Raw genomic sequence first — 16,160 nt, forward strand, 5'->3', positions numbered from 1 at the left:
AACAAACAAACGTAGCCTTAAGGAATTGACTACTTTTACTTTTATTTATTTATTTATTTATTCTTTTTTTTTGGATTTCTAGGGGGAGTTTTAGGTTTTGCTCCTCCTAATAAGGATATTTCCTCCAACAAATATACAGGGATAAAAGTTTCCAATAGATCATCTTAAAATGAAAAGTCTCATAATTCAATTCTCAAATTTAATTGAAAAGGGTAAATTATATATATTTGTAATCAAAATGTCCAAGGTTTAAAGTATCCCACGATACTATACGATATTAGCCGATACGTATCCATATTTGACCCAACCGATACGATACATCTCGATATGTGTCTCCATTGAATTACGCTAAAATACGTTAGTTAGAGCGATACAATACTCGATACAGGACGATACGTCTCTTAAAATAACCTTACCGATACGATATTCGATACTTTAAACCTTGATTACGTCTACAATTCTTGGAGAAAAAAATCAATTGCAGATGCCCCTCATTATTAAGAATTAAAAACTGTAAATAGACAGTTATGCTGAAACAGTAAAGGGGCATTTGTAATTAGTTTTTTTAAGGATAGTAGATGTAATTGATTGCAAACACTGGGGTTCTATATGTAATTTGGTAAATTGAAAACGTTGGAAACAAGAATGGGCCGCCATCAGCTGTCGTAGCCCAGTGTAGTTTAATTGAACCGGAGGTTGCTTAGTATGCGTTTGGTAACATTTCCGTTCTAAGAGATTAGTTTTTAAGCAAAACAATTTTTTAATGTTTCTGTGCTAAAAGACCATTCTTTGCTTGGAAATGGGCGTTTTGATAAATTCATTCTGAAAATATTTTCAGAACGCTATTAGAATAAGTTGGTGTTTGATAAACTCGTTCTAAGGTTTCTATTTGAACCAATTTTATCATTTCGGTTTTTTTTCTTTGGTAAAAACATATTTTTTGATGTTCTACAAAAGACATTTTTTAGAATACTTTTCAGACAGTCCGTTCTTAAAAAACCAGAAGAATGAACCGTTTTAGGGCCTATTTGGTTACATGAATCCAGAGATTTGAAATTTCTGGATTCATAAATCTGAGAATTATACCCGTTTGGTTGTAAAAATCTCTAGATTCATGAAATCTAGAGATTCACATTTTTACACTAAAAATGTGAATCTGTAGATTTATGGGTAAGGGGTGAAATCCAGAGATTTCAATAAAGCTATAATTTGCACATTCACAAAAATCACGTCGATCAAATAGTTTTTTAGGATGAATCCACATATTTCATTCCACAACCAAACATTTAATTTTATAAATTATAACTCCATAGATTTCATGTAACCAAACAACCCCTTAACAAACGCCTCTAACCCATTCTTCCATTCCCAACGAACAGAAGAATGCCAACAACATTTTTTTAAAGACATTACCAAATGCGCCCTTATTTCCGGTTGAAGTTCAATCCGATTCCCTTCGGCTGTGTTTATTTGCTGAAATAAAGGTGGGGTGAAAGGGGTGGGAAAATTCTTGAAAAAAGTGTAGATTTCTTACTTTTCCCTTAAATCCAAAAATTGTAGAATGTTTGGTTGCTTGGTGTGAAAAAGTTGGTGAGGTGGCAGCCCAACTTTCCCACCACAAGGCTTTTTAAAACCCCACATATTTGATGGGATTTTGTGGGAAAGTTTAGAAAAGTAAAAAAATGTGATCCACTGCTTTCACTTTTCCAAAAAACATTTTCTTTTCTTTTTATTTTCCCTCACCCCAACTATACATGGGGCCCACATATTTTTTTCTTACCCCACCTTTGCAAACAAACGCAGCCCTGTTTGAACTGTAGCTTGAGCCGGCCATAATCAAACAATACCGGTCCTGGAGATGCCAACCATTGCACCCCAAAAATCAAATCTGCTCCATCCTTCCATCCATTGTTGAGAATTGTAATTGCTTCCCTCTGTTCGTTGACTGCATTGAGTAGCAGAGCAAGCTGAGTGCTATTCTCTCCTGCAGTTGAACTCAATTGCTTGATTGCATCATCAGTTTGACACTGCCTGATACCTTCCACCATCGGATCCAGCAGGTCGGACCAGATGTTACACAATGTAGATTGAGAATTGCAGAGAGAGGAGAGAGAGAGAGAACATAGAAATTGAAACAGAGTCGAGAGAAAACTTCTTTCTGGTTGTCTATTTCCTTTCCGTTCTTCCTTTTATACAATTCAAAGAACATCTCCTTCTAGAACAGGTTGACAAGGTGAGATGGGATTGAAGAGAGTAAAGTCTTTAAATCTACCATATACAAGCAATTGTTATAAACAGAGAGGATTGTGAACACAAAAAGTGGTCATTAATGGGTACAACTGTTATCGAGTGAGTGTCACTAATAGTAAACAATTCTAGCTCGTGGTGAAGTTCTTTCGTATTGAAGCAACTCTTTCAATAAAGTCAATTCTTTGTCGAAGTCCATTGATGAAGGATTGATTGTCATCGTCTCAAGCACCGGAGAATTTGCAAGTAAAAGTTTAATGACAAGTAATTGAATTTTCAAGCCACAGAACCCATCAAAATTTACAACCCGAAGAGTCTTGAATCCCATATTTTCCAATCGATTCTTTGTCTCTTGCAGAAGGATGCTTGATTCTGACGATGAGCTAAACTAGAGGATAAGATAAATTACGAACAGGATGAAACATACGAAACAAAAGATGGAATGAAGTAAGGAATATAAGTGTTACCACAATTTTAAGCTTCTGTAAATTTGGGGTGCAATGAAGTACAGATAGAGCAAATGAAATCCCTGTCTCATAATTCTCGCTTAAATGGAACGAGAAGCTCTTCAAACGACGATAAATGTAAGGAATCTTCTTTGAACCATCAAGAGGCCACTGTAATAAAAGAAGCAAACATTAATAAAAATTGGGTAATTGTAGAATCAAGTATGGAAACCAAAAGATGAGTTCATTGCATTACCTGCAAAAAAGAACTTCCCAAGCAGAGCTCTTGAATACTCCGTAGAGAGGAGAAAAAGTCGAGAAAATTGAAATTGAAACGGAGATCAGGATTTGGCCAAGCATCAATTCGAGCATACACTAAAAGTTTCAATTCTTGGCATATATCGAAGAAAGCAGGTTCAGCTGAAACAGAAACGTACTTCAGTTTTGGATTTCTGAGTTCAATATATGTAGGACCATCGATGTTTTCCAGAGTCAAGCTTTCCAGTTCAGGACATGAAGAAAGCAAGCATTTCAACGTTGCATCTAAGAGTGTAACACTTTGAAGAAACAGAGTTGTAAGAAAGGGAAAACTATTGAATGACGAAGGAGGTTCTGGGATTACACACCTAACCAGTGTTAGACGATTAAGGTGATTAAATGAGAAAATACATTGAGGAAGACTATGAGGAAGATGGGAGCCTTGGGAAATCTGAAGTTCGAATTCCTTCACAGGATCAAGCATTAAATTAAAAATCCAGGTATCTATCTCTGAACAGCTTTCCAAATAAGAACTAGATAGCTTAAATGTTCGAACTGGGCTTCTAGGAACTCGGAGGACATGGTTTAGAATTTCGACTAGTTTACTGTGACCAACTGAACCAACTGAACCTGGAATACATTCATCATTGAATATGAGATTTGGGAAAGTGAGCCATTTAAATCTCCAGTTTGTTGAAAGTACACTAGTCCTCACTACTTCTCTGATCGAGAAACCTGAAAAGATGATTTGAAGTATATTATCAGGAAGATTACTCAACCTGTCTGGAGTGGAATCCTGAGCCATTTCCATCCTGCAATAGCAAAAATCAAACAATTTGTAAACACTGAAACCAGATTAGTGATATCATGAAGAACAAACAACATAAGAGAATGGAAGATTCAAACCTATTGAGAACTCTCCCAGAAATATACAGCAGAAGAAACACACTAGACTGCAGGAGAAGACACCTAATTTTTCAAGTTCTTGGTGATCTTCTACAACATATGTTAATAAAGATTGATGCATGGACTGGCTTGAGGCAGACGTTTGGTTTCAATCCCTCTCCCTCAACCACTTACAAAAAGTACAATTCCACCTTCAAGTTAAACAAAAAGGACCCCTAAGATTTCCTTACTTGACTTCTTATGAGGGAAATGGAGAAAATGAAGGCAAACAAAGATGCTCAGTTACCATGTACGGTGTTCACACTTTGATGTAATAAAAAGACTTCATAGATAGAAAAGAGGCCCTTTCACAATAGAATTAGGCCTTAGAAAGAGTTGGGTTAGCCACCCATTTTAAAACAGAAACCCAACTCTGAATCTCAACACTGATCTGCCCACAAACCTTCTAGTTTATTGCAGCTAGCAAAGGACTAAAACTAAAATAGACACAATAAAGAAATCCTTATTGCAATCAGGAAAAAATAAACTCATAACTTAACAAACAGAGATGAAGAGGATAATATGACTAAAAAAAGTTTGCTAATCCACATATTTATCCTTGTGATCTTCCACCAGAGGAAGTCCTTGGCTTTTAATTAAGGAAAATTGTATTCTAGTCCTTATGATTATCATTTGTCTTCCTTATTCTCCTCATAAAGTTTACTGGGTCATTCATTCTTTAGTTCCACGCATCCACCTATGATTTATACCATTGGGTTTTAATGTTACTAATCTGATGATTTTTTTTGTGGTAATTCTAAGCATCCATCTAAGCTGTATGCCATTGGTTTTCAAAGTCAGTGATTGAAACTTGCAGATTTCTGATATAGAAAAGACATCAAACAGAAAAGATTCAGACTTCAGAATAGATTGAAAACTAAGCGACATGGAGGAAATAAAGCTGATGTCCAAATTATAAAATGGAGAATGGGGAAGAAGAGCTGCTTCGAGGGCAGCAAACCTCCTAGAATTCAAGAGACAGGAAGAGAAGTTTTGTTGTATATTTATTGATGTCCATTGCCTAAACCTTTACATCTTTATATACTAGAACTCTTACCCTATTTTGTGAGACCATCCTAACTCTCAAAATGACTATACAATCTAGACACTTTCTTACAATTAATCCTTCCATGGACATTACCTATAGACCATACCTTCTTATTCTCACTTATATCATTACTTAAATATTCGAACCATAACATTCCCTTCCCCTTATAAGAACCTTGTCCTCAAGGTTGAGATGCAACACTATAAACAGAAGTACACCCATTAGATGTTGGACCTCCTGACCGTAAATTTATAATTACTTGCTTCCCAACTTGTAGTGCCACCCTGTGTGTCACCAACTCCTGCAGCTGCGATGCCTGGGTTTGATTTAGCTTCCGTTGCATACACCATGACAGATTGTCCAATGAAATCACCAACTTCATTTAGGCTGTGTTTGTTTGCTGGAATAAAGGTAGGGTGGGAAAAAAGGGGTGGGAAAATTCTTGAAAAGAGTGTAGATTTCTTACTTTTCCCTTAAATCCCAAAATGGTAGATCATTTACTTGTCTACTGGCAGCCCAACTTTCCCATCCCGCATTTAAAAACCCCCAATTTGGGAAACTTTTGTGGGAAAGTTGGGAAAAGTAAAAAGTGGGACCACCCCTATCACTTTTCCACAAAACCCTTTCCTTTTATTTCCTTTTATTTCCTTTCCTTCTTCCTCACCCCATTACACATGGGACCCACATGTTTTTAGTGAATGAGCATGTTGGACCTTTACCCAAGAAACCAATTTTTCTTTCCATAAAGGCGTCCACCTCTCTTAGTGGGCTGTGATAAGTGCAACTCACAATAATTCGATCGGTTCATTTTCATGAAATGTAATCAAACCATAATTCCTCATACCCCCAAAAGGAAATATTAGGGGTTGCAACCATGCCCACCTTAGGAAGTGCATAGGATACTGAGAAAATTTCTGGTCAGCAATATAAAAAGCGATTCCCCTTCTCGCTTTCTTGAAGATGCTGACGGCTGGTATTTTCAGTTGCTTCAACGCAGTCGTTCGCATTCACTCAAGCACACCGACCAGTTAATTGATGGGATATAATTGGATATGTTGGAGTATCAGAGACTGGGTCTTGAATAATCCCCTTTAGGGGTTGAAACCCTTCTTGAAAATTTGGGGTTTCAGTGAAGATCAATAAGCCCAAGCAAAGTATAATGGCAGACACTGCTGTGAATTCCCAAGAAACCCTTCATCCAAAGTGGTTGCATTTTGGCCATAAAGTAGTTAAGTAAGTTTGCTATCAGGATTCCTACTGTACGTCACACCAAACTGGAACACAATGGTGAGCGACCCTCTGATCTTGGGTGAAGCAATTTTTGATATGAACGATGGAACCCTTTGTATGGCAAAACTTAAACCAACACCAAGTGAGGTACGATGCAGTGCCGCAAGCACTGGATTACCTCTGTCCAGCTTGAGTTTCTGGGGTATATCTTCATGTAATTCCTCTTCATTTTCAGGCAAGAAAAGTTTCCCTTTTTGATGACGACTACACTAACCTTTCTTTTCTTTTGCGAATATTTTTTCCTCACTTCCTATAACAAACGCCTCCATTTGCGATGTTACCGCTGCTTCTTTCCTCTCGCGATTACTTAGTGTTGACGGTAATCCCTAATCACTGCTATGCCGTGAATGGTTCCCACAAGTGGTGTTGTTCACCGTCGTATTCTCTTCCATTGGTGTGATCGTCCATCTCCCCATGCCACGGTAGAGTCTCCTTCCTTGGCCAACGGGGTTTCGCTTGTTCTAGGTCATGCTCCACATTTTTTTATATTAATATTTTTTTTATTGTGTTGGAATGTTTCTATCTTCGAGATTATCAAAGAATCATGGTGGTTGGACCATGTGTCAAGATGGTTTATTCGCTGTTCAATCAAATGGTTCGAGTATAATTATATAATAACTATAATGGAATTGGAATTTTAATTAGTATTTTGGTCGAGGTTTGATCACTTATAAGTCCTACAAAGATGGAATTAGATTTAACTAAAAACAATGAAATGATCAAATATAATTTTCTGAACACGTAGGCATTAGTATTCACATCCTAGAATGGGTCCTATATAAAAAATTTGAATAGGCCGAAAGCCCATATAGAAGGCCACTATATATATATATGATTTTATATTAAAAAAATATAATTAATAAGAGAAAGAAAAAGAAAGAAAGAAAGAGGAGGGCCACTTCCCCACTTCCCCCTATCCCTCCCACCTATGGTGGATATTAAAGATAAGTGAGGCGTCACTTTAATAAAGAGAAGAGAGAGGAGGAAGTGAGGTGTTAAAAAGGGAATAAGAGAGAAGAAGTGGAGGTGTTTTTCTTTGTGTGGAAAGAAAAAGATAAAAGGAGAGAGAATGCGAGAAAAAAAGAAAAAGAGAGTACAAAGAACGTACAAAAGAAAGTTAAGGAGGAGAGAGAAGGGAAAGAGAGGAGAGACAATAGAGAAGGATTAAGGAGGAGAGAGAAGAATTAAGTAGACAAAACACAGAACGTACAAAAGAAAGTTAAGGAAGAGAGAAAAGAGAAAGAGAAGAATTAAGGTGACAAAACACAGAACATATAGAAGAAAGTTAAGCAGCGGAGAAAAGAAGAGAATTTTGATGAGAGAAGGGCTCTTGAATAACAACGAATCATCAGCTTTGAATTGAGAAAATAATTCCTTTTGAATCTTAGAGAGGGCCAGCTGCACAATGCATATTGGAAATTGAAATGCATAATGTTATAAGATTTTGATGTGATAATGGATGAATGATGATTTACCTAGTTTGCTTACATGGTTGGTTATATCACTTAGTGGAGCCCAAAAAGAATCACTTATGAAAACCTGTTGAACAAGTACCCTAACAACTGTTTGCAATACACAATTCTCCCCAAGGGCGGACAACTTGGGAAACACATTGTGGTAGCACAAATAAGTTCATGCCTGCATCCGATCACAGAGCGTACCTGCAAGCCGCAAAGAACACCCAGCTTCTAGATGCTTCTGTAGCAAGCCAAAACACGCAACCAGAGAAGAGAAAGAAAAAAAAAGAAAAAAAAAACAACCGACACCGAAGAAAAACAGAAAGGAAACGAGGGACAAGAGGGAAGAGAGGGAAGCGGCGAGAACGAGGAGAAGCCAGGAAAGCAGACAGGAGAGGGGACGGAGAGGGAAAGGCGGGAACAAGAGGAAACAGGGAAGAAGAGAGGGGGCGAGAGAGCGGGAGGAAGGCGACGGCAGGAGAAGGCGAGAGAAGGCAGAGTGAGCAGGAGGGGAGGGGGGGAGGCGCCAACCAGGTTGTGAACGGTGTGTTGTGATCCACCTAGAGAAACCATTTCCAAGCATCCATAGGAGCTATGTGATTTATTTGGAGAAGCCATTGTAGAGCATCTCCATCCATATGAACTGAGGAGTTAAAGAGACGTTGTTCTTCGTTGACGCCATAGTAGTCGAAGAAATGTAAAAAATTAGTAAGGAAGAAGAACAGATTAATATTTGATGATTTGTTAAAGACTGTTAAGAGAAGTACAAGATATAGAGAAGTAGCTACAATTAAGGTTCGTCTTTGATTCAACAAAAGATTGTATATAGCAGCCTTCTGCACCCTTTCGGCTTCTCTTTCAACCCTTCAACTGTCCATTTAGTAGATCACCTGTGTCAAGTTTCAAGTGCTTTTATCCAGAACCGAAAATTTTTTAGAACCGTAAGGACTAAGGAATCCTTATAGAATGTATGGTTGTGAGGATTTACATCATTCCAACGCATGATTTATTTTGCCAACCTTGAAAGTTGAAATCCTGTTTAGTTTCAAACCCACTTTTCTTTTCCTCTCCCACCCTTTAGCTTTCCTTGGAACTAGTAAATATTTTAAAGCCTTGTTTATAGACCATTAGACACATACACTATAAGGGAGAAATTGCTTCGATGCTGCATATATAGCATGGTGCAACCTACGATCCAGATTGGAACTTCTTGTTGAGGCAAAATATGAATCATTCATTTTGCCTCGTTTAGCTAAGTATTTTTTTTGGTAAAGTTTAATTGCGAATCGAATAGTTGAAATTTTATCTCGACTACAAGTTTCGATGTAGACCGTAGGCTGCACGATCATTCCCCCTTTATGCTAAGGATTCATCTGTAATTAATTGTTGTCTATAAAATTTTAGGAAAATTACCACATTATACACTATTTAATTTCATATCACAAAATTCAACACACATTCTTTTGGTTAACAAAATTCAAGAATATTTTTACAAAAATTAACCAAATCTGACTTTCTTTTTCTTTTGATAAATTTCTGAAAAATAACAAGATTAGAATGCTCGACAAATATTGGCGCAAATGTAAGGATATAATTATCAAAAACACACACTTCAATTGGGTAAAACACTGTTTTAGATAAGATTGTCAATCTAAACTCTACATTTATTTGGGGTTTAAACACTGTTTTGGGGCTTATAGGAATGAAGAAAACTCAATTGCCTGATATATTGAGAACATATTATCCTTAAACTTTACTGGGTGAAATGTAAGAAAAAACATGCAGAAATGTTTTATTGAATTCAAGTGATCAAAGGGTGTTTTCTACTAACTGGAGTCTCACTAATAGTACATAACTCTAGCTCGTGGTGAAGTTCTTTCGTATTGAAGCAACTCTTTCAGTAAAGCCAATTCTTTGTCGCCCTCCATTGTTGATGAATTGATCGCCATCGTCTCAAGCACCGGAGAATTTGCAAGCAAAAGCTTAATGAGAAGTAGCTGAATTTTCAAGCCACAAAATCCATCAAAATTTATAACCCCAAGAGTCTTGAATCTTGTGTTTTCCAATCGATTCTTTGTCTCTTGCAGATGGGTGCTTGCTTCCCACAATGAGGTAAACTAGAGGATAAGATAAATCATGAATATATATAAGATGAAAAGTAAGAAACAAATTAAAGCTGGAATGAAGTTAGGGATGCAAAGTCTTCTACCACAATTTTAAGCTTCTGTAAATTTGGGGTGCAATTCAGTAAAGATAGAGCAAATAAAATCCCTGTCCCATAAATCTCGTCTAAATGGAAGGAGAAGCTCTTCAAATGATGATAAGTGAAAGGAATCGGCTTTGAACCATCAAGGGGTGGCTGTAATAAAAGAAACAAATTCATTACAGAAATTGTTGAATGAGTAGAGAAACCAAAAGATGAGTTGTATTAATTACCTGCAAAAAAGAACTTTCCAGGCAGAGTTCTTGAAAACCCAAAAAAGAGCCGAAAAAGCTGCGAAAATTGGAATCCTGATCAAGGTCAGGATGTGGCTTAGCAGCAAACCGAGCATACGCTAGAAGTTTCATCTCTTGGCATATACGAATGAAAGCGTCAGCTGAAATAGAAACGTAATTCAGTTTTGGATTGCTGAGCTCAATATCGGTATGCCCATCGTTATGTTCCAGTGTCAATCTCTCCAGTTCAGGACATGAAGCAAGCAAACATTTCAATGCTACATCTGAGACCGTAACACTTTGAAGAAGCAGACTCGAAAGAACGAGAAAACCTTTGAATGACGAAGGAGGATCAGGGATTACACACTTAACCAGCGTTAGACGATTAAGGAGTACATAGGAGAACATACATCGAGGAAGTGTCTGACGATAATAGGAGTCCTGAGAAATCTGAAGTTCAAATTCCTCCAGTGGATCAAATAATAAGGAAAAAACCCAGGTATCTATCTTTGGAGAAGCTTTCAAATGAGAACTAGAAAGCTTAAATTTTCGAATGGGTTTTCTGTGAACTAGGAGGACATGGTTTATAGTTTCAACTAGTTTACCATGACGTAGCAATGAACCAACTGAACGTGGTATACATTCATCAGTGAATACGAGATCTGGGAAAGAAAGCCATTTATATCTCCAGTTTGGTGCAACTAAACTAGTTCTCACCATTTCTCTCAGCGAGATACCTGAAAAGATGATTTGTAGTACATTATCAGGAAGATTACTCAACCTGTCTGGAGTGTCCATCCTGCAATAGCAAATATAAAAAATTTGTAAACGCTAGCTGAAACCTGATACCATGAAAAACAAACAACATAAGAGAATGAAAGATTGTACCCTATTGATCAGAACTCTCCTGCAATACACAATAGAAGAAACACACTTGATTTTGCAAGTTCTTGGTGATCCTCTACAACACAGAACTAACAACATATATATAGATCACTGCTCTCTCACCCTCTCTCAATTGAATATGTATAGTTAATAAAGATTCATGCATGGACTTGCTTGAGGTAGACGTTTGGTTTCAATCCTTCTCCCTCACCCTCTCACAAAAAGTACAATTCCACCTTCAATTTAGTCAAAAGGAACCCTAAGATTTCCATACTTGATGCCCTATGAGGGAAATGAGAATTGGGAAAAAAGAAAGGCAAAGAAAGATGCTCAGTTACCCTTTAAGGTGTTCACACTTTGATGCAACAAAAAGAACTTCTAGTATATTGCAACCAGCAAAAGAGCAGAAACAACATTGATACAGTAAAAAAAAACCCTTATTGCATGCAATCAGAAAATAAAAAAATAAATAAACCCTTAAATTAACAAACAGGAGATGAAGAGGATACCTTACTGAAATACGAAGATGGATAGGTTTAATGATGTGATGCTGTTGCTGGAAGTGGAGTTGATAACTTAGTCGGTAGGTTTTTCGATCTCACTCTTCTGATTTGATATAATTGCTGAGTTAATATGAGAATCACACAAGCTTTATTACTTGTGGATATTTGACCCCCAAGCAAAGCTAGGGAATACCTCTTTGTTATATGATTATTCTATTAATTTAGGGACTACTGACTACCTGATTGTTCATATATCATGGATGAATGAACATTAATCCTAATTCACCTGAGATTAGATTCAAATGGATTTGAATTATATTTTATCAGATTCCAAATTTCTAATTCGTTTAAATATGAAATTTAACAATTTACATTTTTATGTTGGAATTATCACAATTACCATTAAATAGATATGAAAGAGAATTGACTGTGAAGGCATGACATATCTAAAATTTTTGCCAATGGAGGGTGCTCTAATTTGGTTTCTACATAGTTGGGTGATGGTCATCAGGTGGCCATGAGGATTTCGATTGCAGGCCCATTGTCTCAAGCACTAGAGACAATATCTGAAAAACTTGGATTTCAAAATACACCACAGTAAATGTTTATGTGGAAAAAAATTACTGTGGAGTTAAACATTTACTGTGGAGATCCACCCATCCTCCCACACTCAAAACACTGTCCTACCAAAGACAGGTAGACCCTATAAGTGTGGATCTCATTATCATGTGAGTGTGAAAAGATAGGGTAGACCCTATAAGTGTGACCCTATATGTTCAGGACTTCCACTTTCTTGTGGGTTTGAGGGACTTCCATTCAAAGATCTTTACAAAGGCTAACCTCAACTTTATATCTAAATGTTTGTCATGAAAAATAGCAAAGCATGTGTACACTATCACTAATAAGCAATATAATGATGACATAATGATCATTCACTCGAGGACTAATGACTAAATACCAAATCAATTATACCAATTTTATTCGAACAATTAAGAAGAAAGATAATTTATCTGTAACTAAATTGCAAATTGAAAGGGATCAGGTTTCGCCATAACTGATCCTTCCCACCTGTGATACATCTTTATAATTCTAAAATAGTTTTTCCTTCCCTATCGACTAGTCTTTTTTGAGTACTAATAGAGATTCTTTTTAGTTTCTTTTTAATTTCTGTGCTGAAGGTCATTTGGCCACATGGTAGTTTGCTCGTAGGCCAAAATCTCTCACCTGAGAATTACTGTGGTTTTACTCCTTTTAACACTTCGACAAAGATATTTTTCCTACCCTATAATCTTCTTCTTTTTTTGCGTTAAAGTATCACGTTTTTAGAAGCTAGTGTGATTATGAAAATCATTTCTTGGAATATTAGGGGGATGAATTGCAAATTCACCCTCAAATGCTTGAGAAAACTGATGGAGTTTCATAAGCCACATTTTTTTTTCTTTGTGAAACCAAGTGCCCTGACCATGTTAATCTGTTTAGCAAGAAAAAATATTTTTTTAAAGATTACAGCTTGGCTGGTCATTTCAATAGTTGGGGGAAAAAAGGGCTTAGAGGGGGATTTTTTATGTTGACTGTTACTAATTCTCTTTCCTTCTCAATTTTTTACTGCCCTCTCTTGCGAGGAAAGAAATCCTTGGATCATAATTTTTATATATGGCCCTCCGACCTACTCTGAAAGTTGTGAGTTTTGGACTTCATTATCTCTATTTCTAAGTAACATCCTTAAACCTTTCATCCTAGTAGTGGATTTCAATGAAGTGTTGGATCTAGAAGGCAAGTTTGGGGCTCGTTTCAAACAGTCACCGTCTACCCCATCCTTTTTGTCCCTGGTCTCAGGACCACTCCCTGTGTGAAATTTATATCCCTAGCACCACAAGAACACTTCACTAAACTAGCTAATATGGCTGCCACGAGTAGCACAAGGTGTAACCAGAATGGTACCTTATTTTAATTTAAAGCTTTTTATTTTCTATAAAAAAAAAATGTAAATACATACTACCGATCTTAAATGAAAGAACTGGAGAACATGATTGACAATTTTCACAAGTTTATGATTAACAACTAAGCGCAGCAGAGAGGTGAAATGTGGGGAAGCCATGGCAATGAGGCAAGCTATGATTTGGGCTCAAGACAATGGATACACCAAGATTCTAGTGTATACGGATTCTATAGGCTTAGTTTCAGCTATTGAAGAAGAATATTAGATGCTAGCATTGGAGGTGGAATCTGTTGTCCATGACATTCGTGCCTTGTTTGCTGAATTTGCGAGTTGTAAGATTTGTTTTTTTGCTAAGAGAAGGGAATGTTTTTGCCCATTCTCTGGTTTAGAAGACCTTGTCCATTAACAGAAGGACTTGTTAGTCAATTTTTACCGTTTGGATCAGGGAGCTTTGTGCTTGGGATCCTCTGTGTTATTAATATACATATCCCACTCAAGAATTTGAGTGTAGAAGAATTCTCTCTTTGAAAAAAAGAAATGCTAAGCCAACTGAGCAAGGTAAACATAAATTCATCACCGTATATGAGATGTGGAATGTAAGTACTTCCAATAAAAACAACAACATATTTGGATTGAATCATTAGAAATACAAAAAGCAATTAAAAACAATCCTTTGGCACTATTAGATGACAAAATAAACTTAAGAAGTCCAGATATTTGAAAGTAATCAACCAGGAGAAGTTATATCTGAGTTTCACTAATAGTACTTAATTTCTGCTTGTGCTGAGGCTCTTTTGAAGAGAAGCAACTCTTTCCAGAAAGGTGATTCCTCGTTAGAGTCATCTGGCAAAGAATGGATAAACATCGTCTCAAGCACAGGAGATTTTGCAAGTAAAAGTTCAACTAGAAGTAGTTGAATTTTTTTGCCACAGAATCCATCAAGATCTATAACCCGAAGACTCTTGAAATTTGTAACCAGAAGAGTGTTGAATGCCCTATTTTCATACTGATCCTCTGTCTCTTGCATATGGATGCTTGAACCCCAAGATGAAGAGAACTGGAGAAAACAATAAATCAACAAGTAAAGAAAAAAACATTGAGAGTATAAAGATGGAAGAAAGTTGTTGCCACAAGTTACCTTATATCGAAGCTTATGTAAATTTGGGGAGCTATTAATTAAACACAAGGCAACTAAAATCTCTTTCATCTCTGGGGCTAAATGGGAGGAAATGCTGTTCAAATGAGGATAAGTGAAACCAAGCTTCTCTGGTACATCCAAATGTTGGAAGGCCTGTAATAAATAAAAGAAGCAAAAGACTAAAAATTTATGAAATTGTTGAATAAGTATGGAAATCAAAAGAGTAGTTGTGCTACCATCAACAAACCGCCTTTGAAGTAAAGCTCTTGAACACTCAGTAGAGAGCTACAGAAGTCGACTAACATATTTCCGAAATAAATAGGAAAATCAAAAAGAGCATACACTAGATGTTTCAAATCTTTGAGGCGCAGAATGGTGAAAGACTTAGCTGAGATAGAGATGTAATTTAGTTTTGGATTGCTGAGTTCAATACTTCGAAGACCATCAATATATTTCAGTGTCAAGCTTTCCAGTTCAGGACTTGAAGAGACCAAACGGCTTAATGTTGCATCAGAGAGTTCAACACTTTCTAGAAAGAGAGTTTTAAGAAAGGGAAAACTTTTGAATGTCGAAGGAGGTTCAGGGATTAAACACCTCACCAGTACTAGACGATTAAGGTGTTTAAATGAGAACATACATTGAGGAAGACTGGGAAGATGACGGGAGCTTTGGGAAATCTGGATCTCAAGTTCAATCAAAGGATCAAATAAAAAGGAAAAAACCCAGGAATTTATCTCTGAACAGGCTAACAAATGTGAACTAGATAACTTAAATTTTCGAATCGAGCTTCTACGAAGTAGGAGGACAAGATTTATAATTTTGACTAGTTTAAGATGACCAAATGCACCAACTGAACCTGGTATACATTCATCATTGAATATGAGATCTGGAAAAGAAATCCATTTACGTCTCCACTTTGTTGACAGAACACTAGTTCTCACTGCTTCTCTGACTGAGAGATTTGAAAAGATGGTTTCTAGTATTTCATCAGGAAGATGACTCAATCTGTCGAGAGTTGAATTCGAAGCCATTTCCAACCTACAATGGGAAATACAAACAATTTGTAAATGCCGAAACCAGACTTTGTAATATCATGAAAGACAAACAACACAAGAGAATGAAAACTTCTACAACTTGACAACTCTCCCTGAAATACACTGTGGGAGAAGAGACCCGACCTTAGAGTTCTTGATGATCCTTTACAACGTAAGACTTGTTAGGGTTAGAGTTTAACAACAAGGTTGTTTAAAGCATTATTCAGATTGTTGCTTCCTGCACTAAGTTCTATGGTTAATTGGATTCTCCCACAAAGGCCTATTACACCGTTAGATCGTAATTGATCCGGTAGATTATATTAGAACATACGTTGAATATAACTCAAATACTTCAACAATATTTAAGTGTGACTCAAATACCTCAACAAGACTAACAACAAATATAAACAGGGGCGGACCCACAAGGGGGCCGGCCCCCCTAGATTTTTAAAATTTTTTAATAATTCCCTTAGTTTTTCACTTTTATATTAATTTTCTTTATTCTTCCATTTTTTTCTCTTCTCACATGTGAAA

The 16,160-nt window shown here is 36.7% G+C and overlaps 3 protein-coding genes across 3 annotated transcripts; all 3 read right to left on the reverse strand.

The window, feature by feature from the left end:
• Positions 1 to 2,174: 2,174 nt before the first annotated feature.
• Positions 2,175 to 3,914, reverse strand: LOC149000540 (F-box/FBD/LRR-repeat protein At1g13570-like). The gene is made up of 4 exons (XM_089140843.1): positions 3,858 to 3,914; positions 2,950 to 3,763; positions 2,715 to 2,864; positions 2,175 to 2,635 (listed from the first exon to the last, which is right to left on the reverse strand). The coding sequence occupies exons 2-4, from the start codon at positions 3,760 to 3,762 to the stop codon at positions 2,360 to 2,362; spliced, it is 1,239 nt and encodes a 412-aa protein (XP_088996969.1). The 5' UTR covers position 3,763; positions 3,858 to 3,914; the 3' UTR covers positions 2,175 to 2,359.
• A 5,403-nt stretch (positions 3,915 to 9,317) lies between these two features.
• LOC149000541 (F-box/FBD/LRR-repeat protein At1g13570-like) lies at positions 9,318 to 11,099 on the reverse strand. The gene is made up of 4 exons (XM_089140721.1): positions 11,016 to 11,099; positions 10,128 to 10,926; positions 9,901 to 10,050; positions 9,318 to 9,808 (listed from the first exon to the last, which is right to left on the reverse strand). The coding sequence occupies exons 2-4, from the start codon at positions 10,923 to 10,925 to the stop codon at positions 9,533 to 9,535; spliced, it is 1,224 nt and encodes a 407-aa protein (XP_088996847.1). The 5' UTR covers position 10,926; positions 11,016 to 11,099; the 3' UTR covers positions 9,318 to 9,532.
• A 3,112-nt stretch (positions 11,100 to 14,211) lies between these two features.
• LOC149000542 (F-box/FBD/LRR-repeat protein At1g13570-like) lies at positions 14,212 to 15,623 on the reverse strand. Its single transcript, XM_089139180.1, has 4 exons — positions 15,449 to 15,623; positions 14,829 to 15,121; positions 14,593 to 14,745; positions 14,212 to 14,511 (listed from the first exon to the last, which is right to left on the reverse strand). The coding sequence occupies exons 1-4, from the start codon at positions 15,621 to 15,623 to the stop codon at positions 14,212 to 14,214; spliced, it is 921 nt and encodes a 306-aa protein (XP_088995306.1).
• Positions 15,624 to 16,160: the final 537 nt, after the last annotated feature.

The sequence above is a fragment of the Hakea prostrata genome, chromosome 11, assembly GCF_041222555.1.
Source record: "Hakea prostrata isolate BN-2017 chromosome 11, UWA_Hpros_2, whole genome shotgun sequence".
Classification (NCBI taxonomy): domain Eukaryota; kingdom Viridiplantae; phylum Streptophyta; class Magnoliopsida; order Proteales; family Proteaceae; genus Hakea; species Hakea prostrata.

What these genes read in the sequence shown, in the direction of transcription:
- LOC149000540 (XM_089140843.1), bottom strand. Translation starts at nt 3,762, where the DNA reads ATGGAAATGGCTCAGGATTCCACTCCAGACAGGTTGAGTAATCTTCCT. An exon ending in TGGGAAGTTCTTTTTTGCAG is followed by an intron (nt 2,865 to 2,949) that starts GTAATGCAATGA and finishes CTTTTATTACAG; the next exon opens with TGGCCTCTTGATGGTTCAAA. An exon ending in TACAGAAGCTTAAAATTGTG is followed by an intron (nt 2,636 to 2,714) that starts GTAACACTTATA and finishes CTTATCCTCTAG; the next exon opens with TTTAGCTCATCGTCAGAATC.
- LOC149000541 (XM_089140721.1), bottom strand. Translation starts at nt 10,925, where the DNA reads ATGGACACTCCAGACAGGTTGAGTAATCTTCCTGATAATGTACTACAA. An exon ending in TGGAAAGTTCTTTTTTGCAG is followed by an intron (nt 10,051 to 10,127) that starts GTAATTAATACA and finishes CTTTTATTACAG; the next exon opens with CCACCCCTTGATGGTTCAAA. An exon ending in TACAGAAGCTTAAAATTGTG is followed by an intron (nt 9,809 to 9,900) that starts GTAGAAGACTTT and finishes CTTATCCTCTAG; the next exon opens with TTTACCTCATTGTGGGAAGC.
- LOC149000542 (XM_089139180.1), bottom strand. Translation starts at nt 15,623, where the DNA reads ATGGCTTCGAATTCAACTCTCGACAGATTGAGTCATCTTCCTGATGAA. An exon ending in CAATGATGAATGTATACCAG is followed by an intron (nt 15,122 to 15,448) that starts GTTCAGTTGGTG and finishes CTCTCTTTCTAG; the next exon opens with AAAGTGTTGAACTCTCTGAT. An exon ending in TACATAAGCTTCGATATAAG is followed by an intron (nt 14,512 to 14,592) that starts GTAACTTGTGGC and finishes TGTTTTCTCCAG; the next exon opens with TTCTCTTCATCTTGGGGTTC.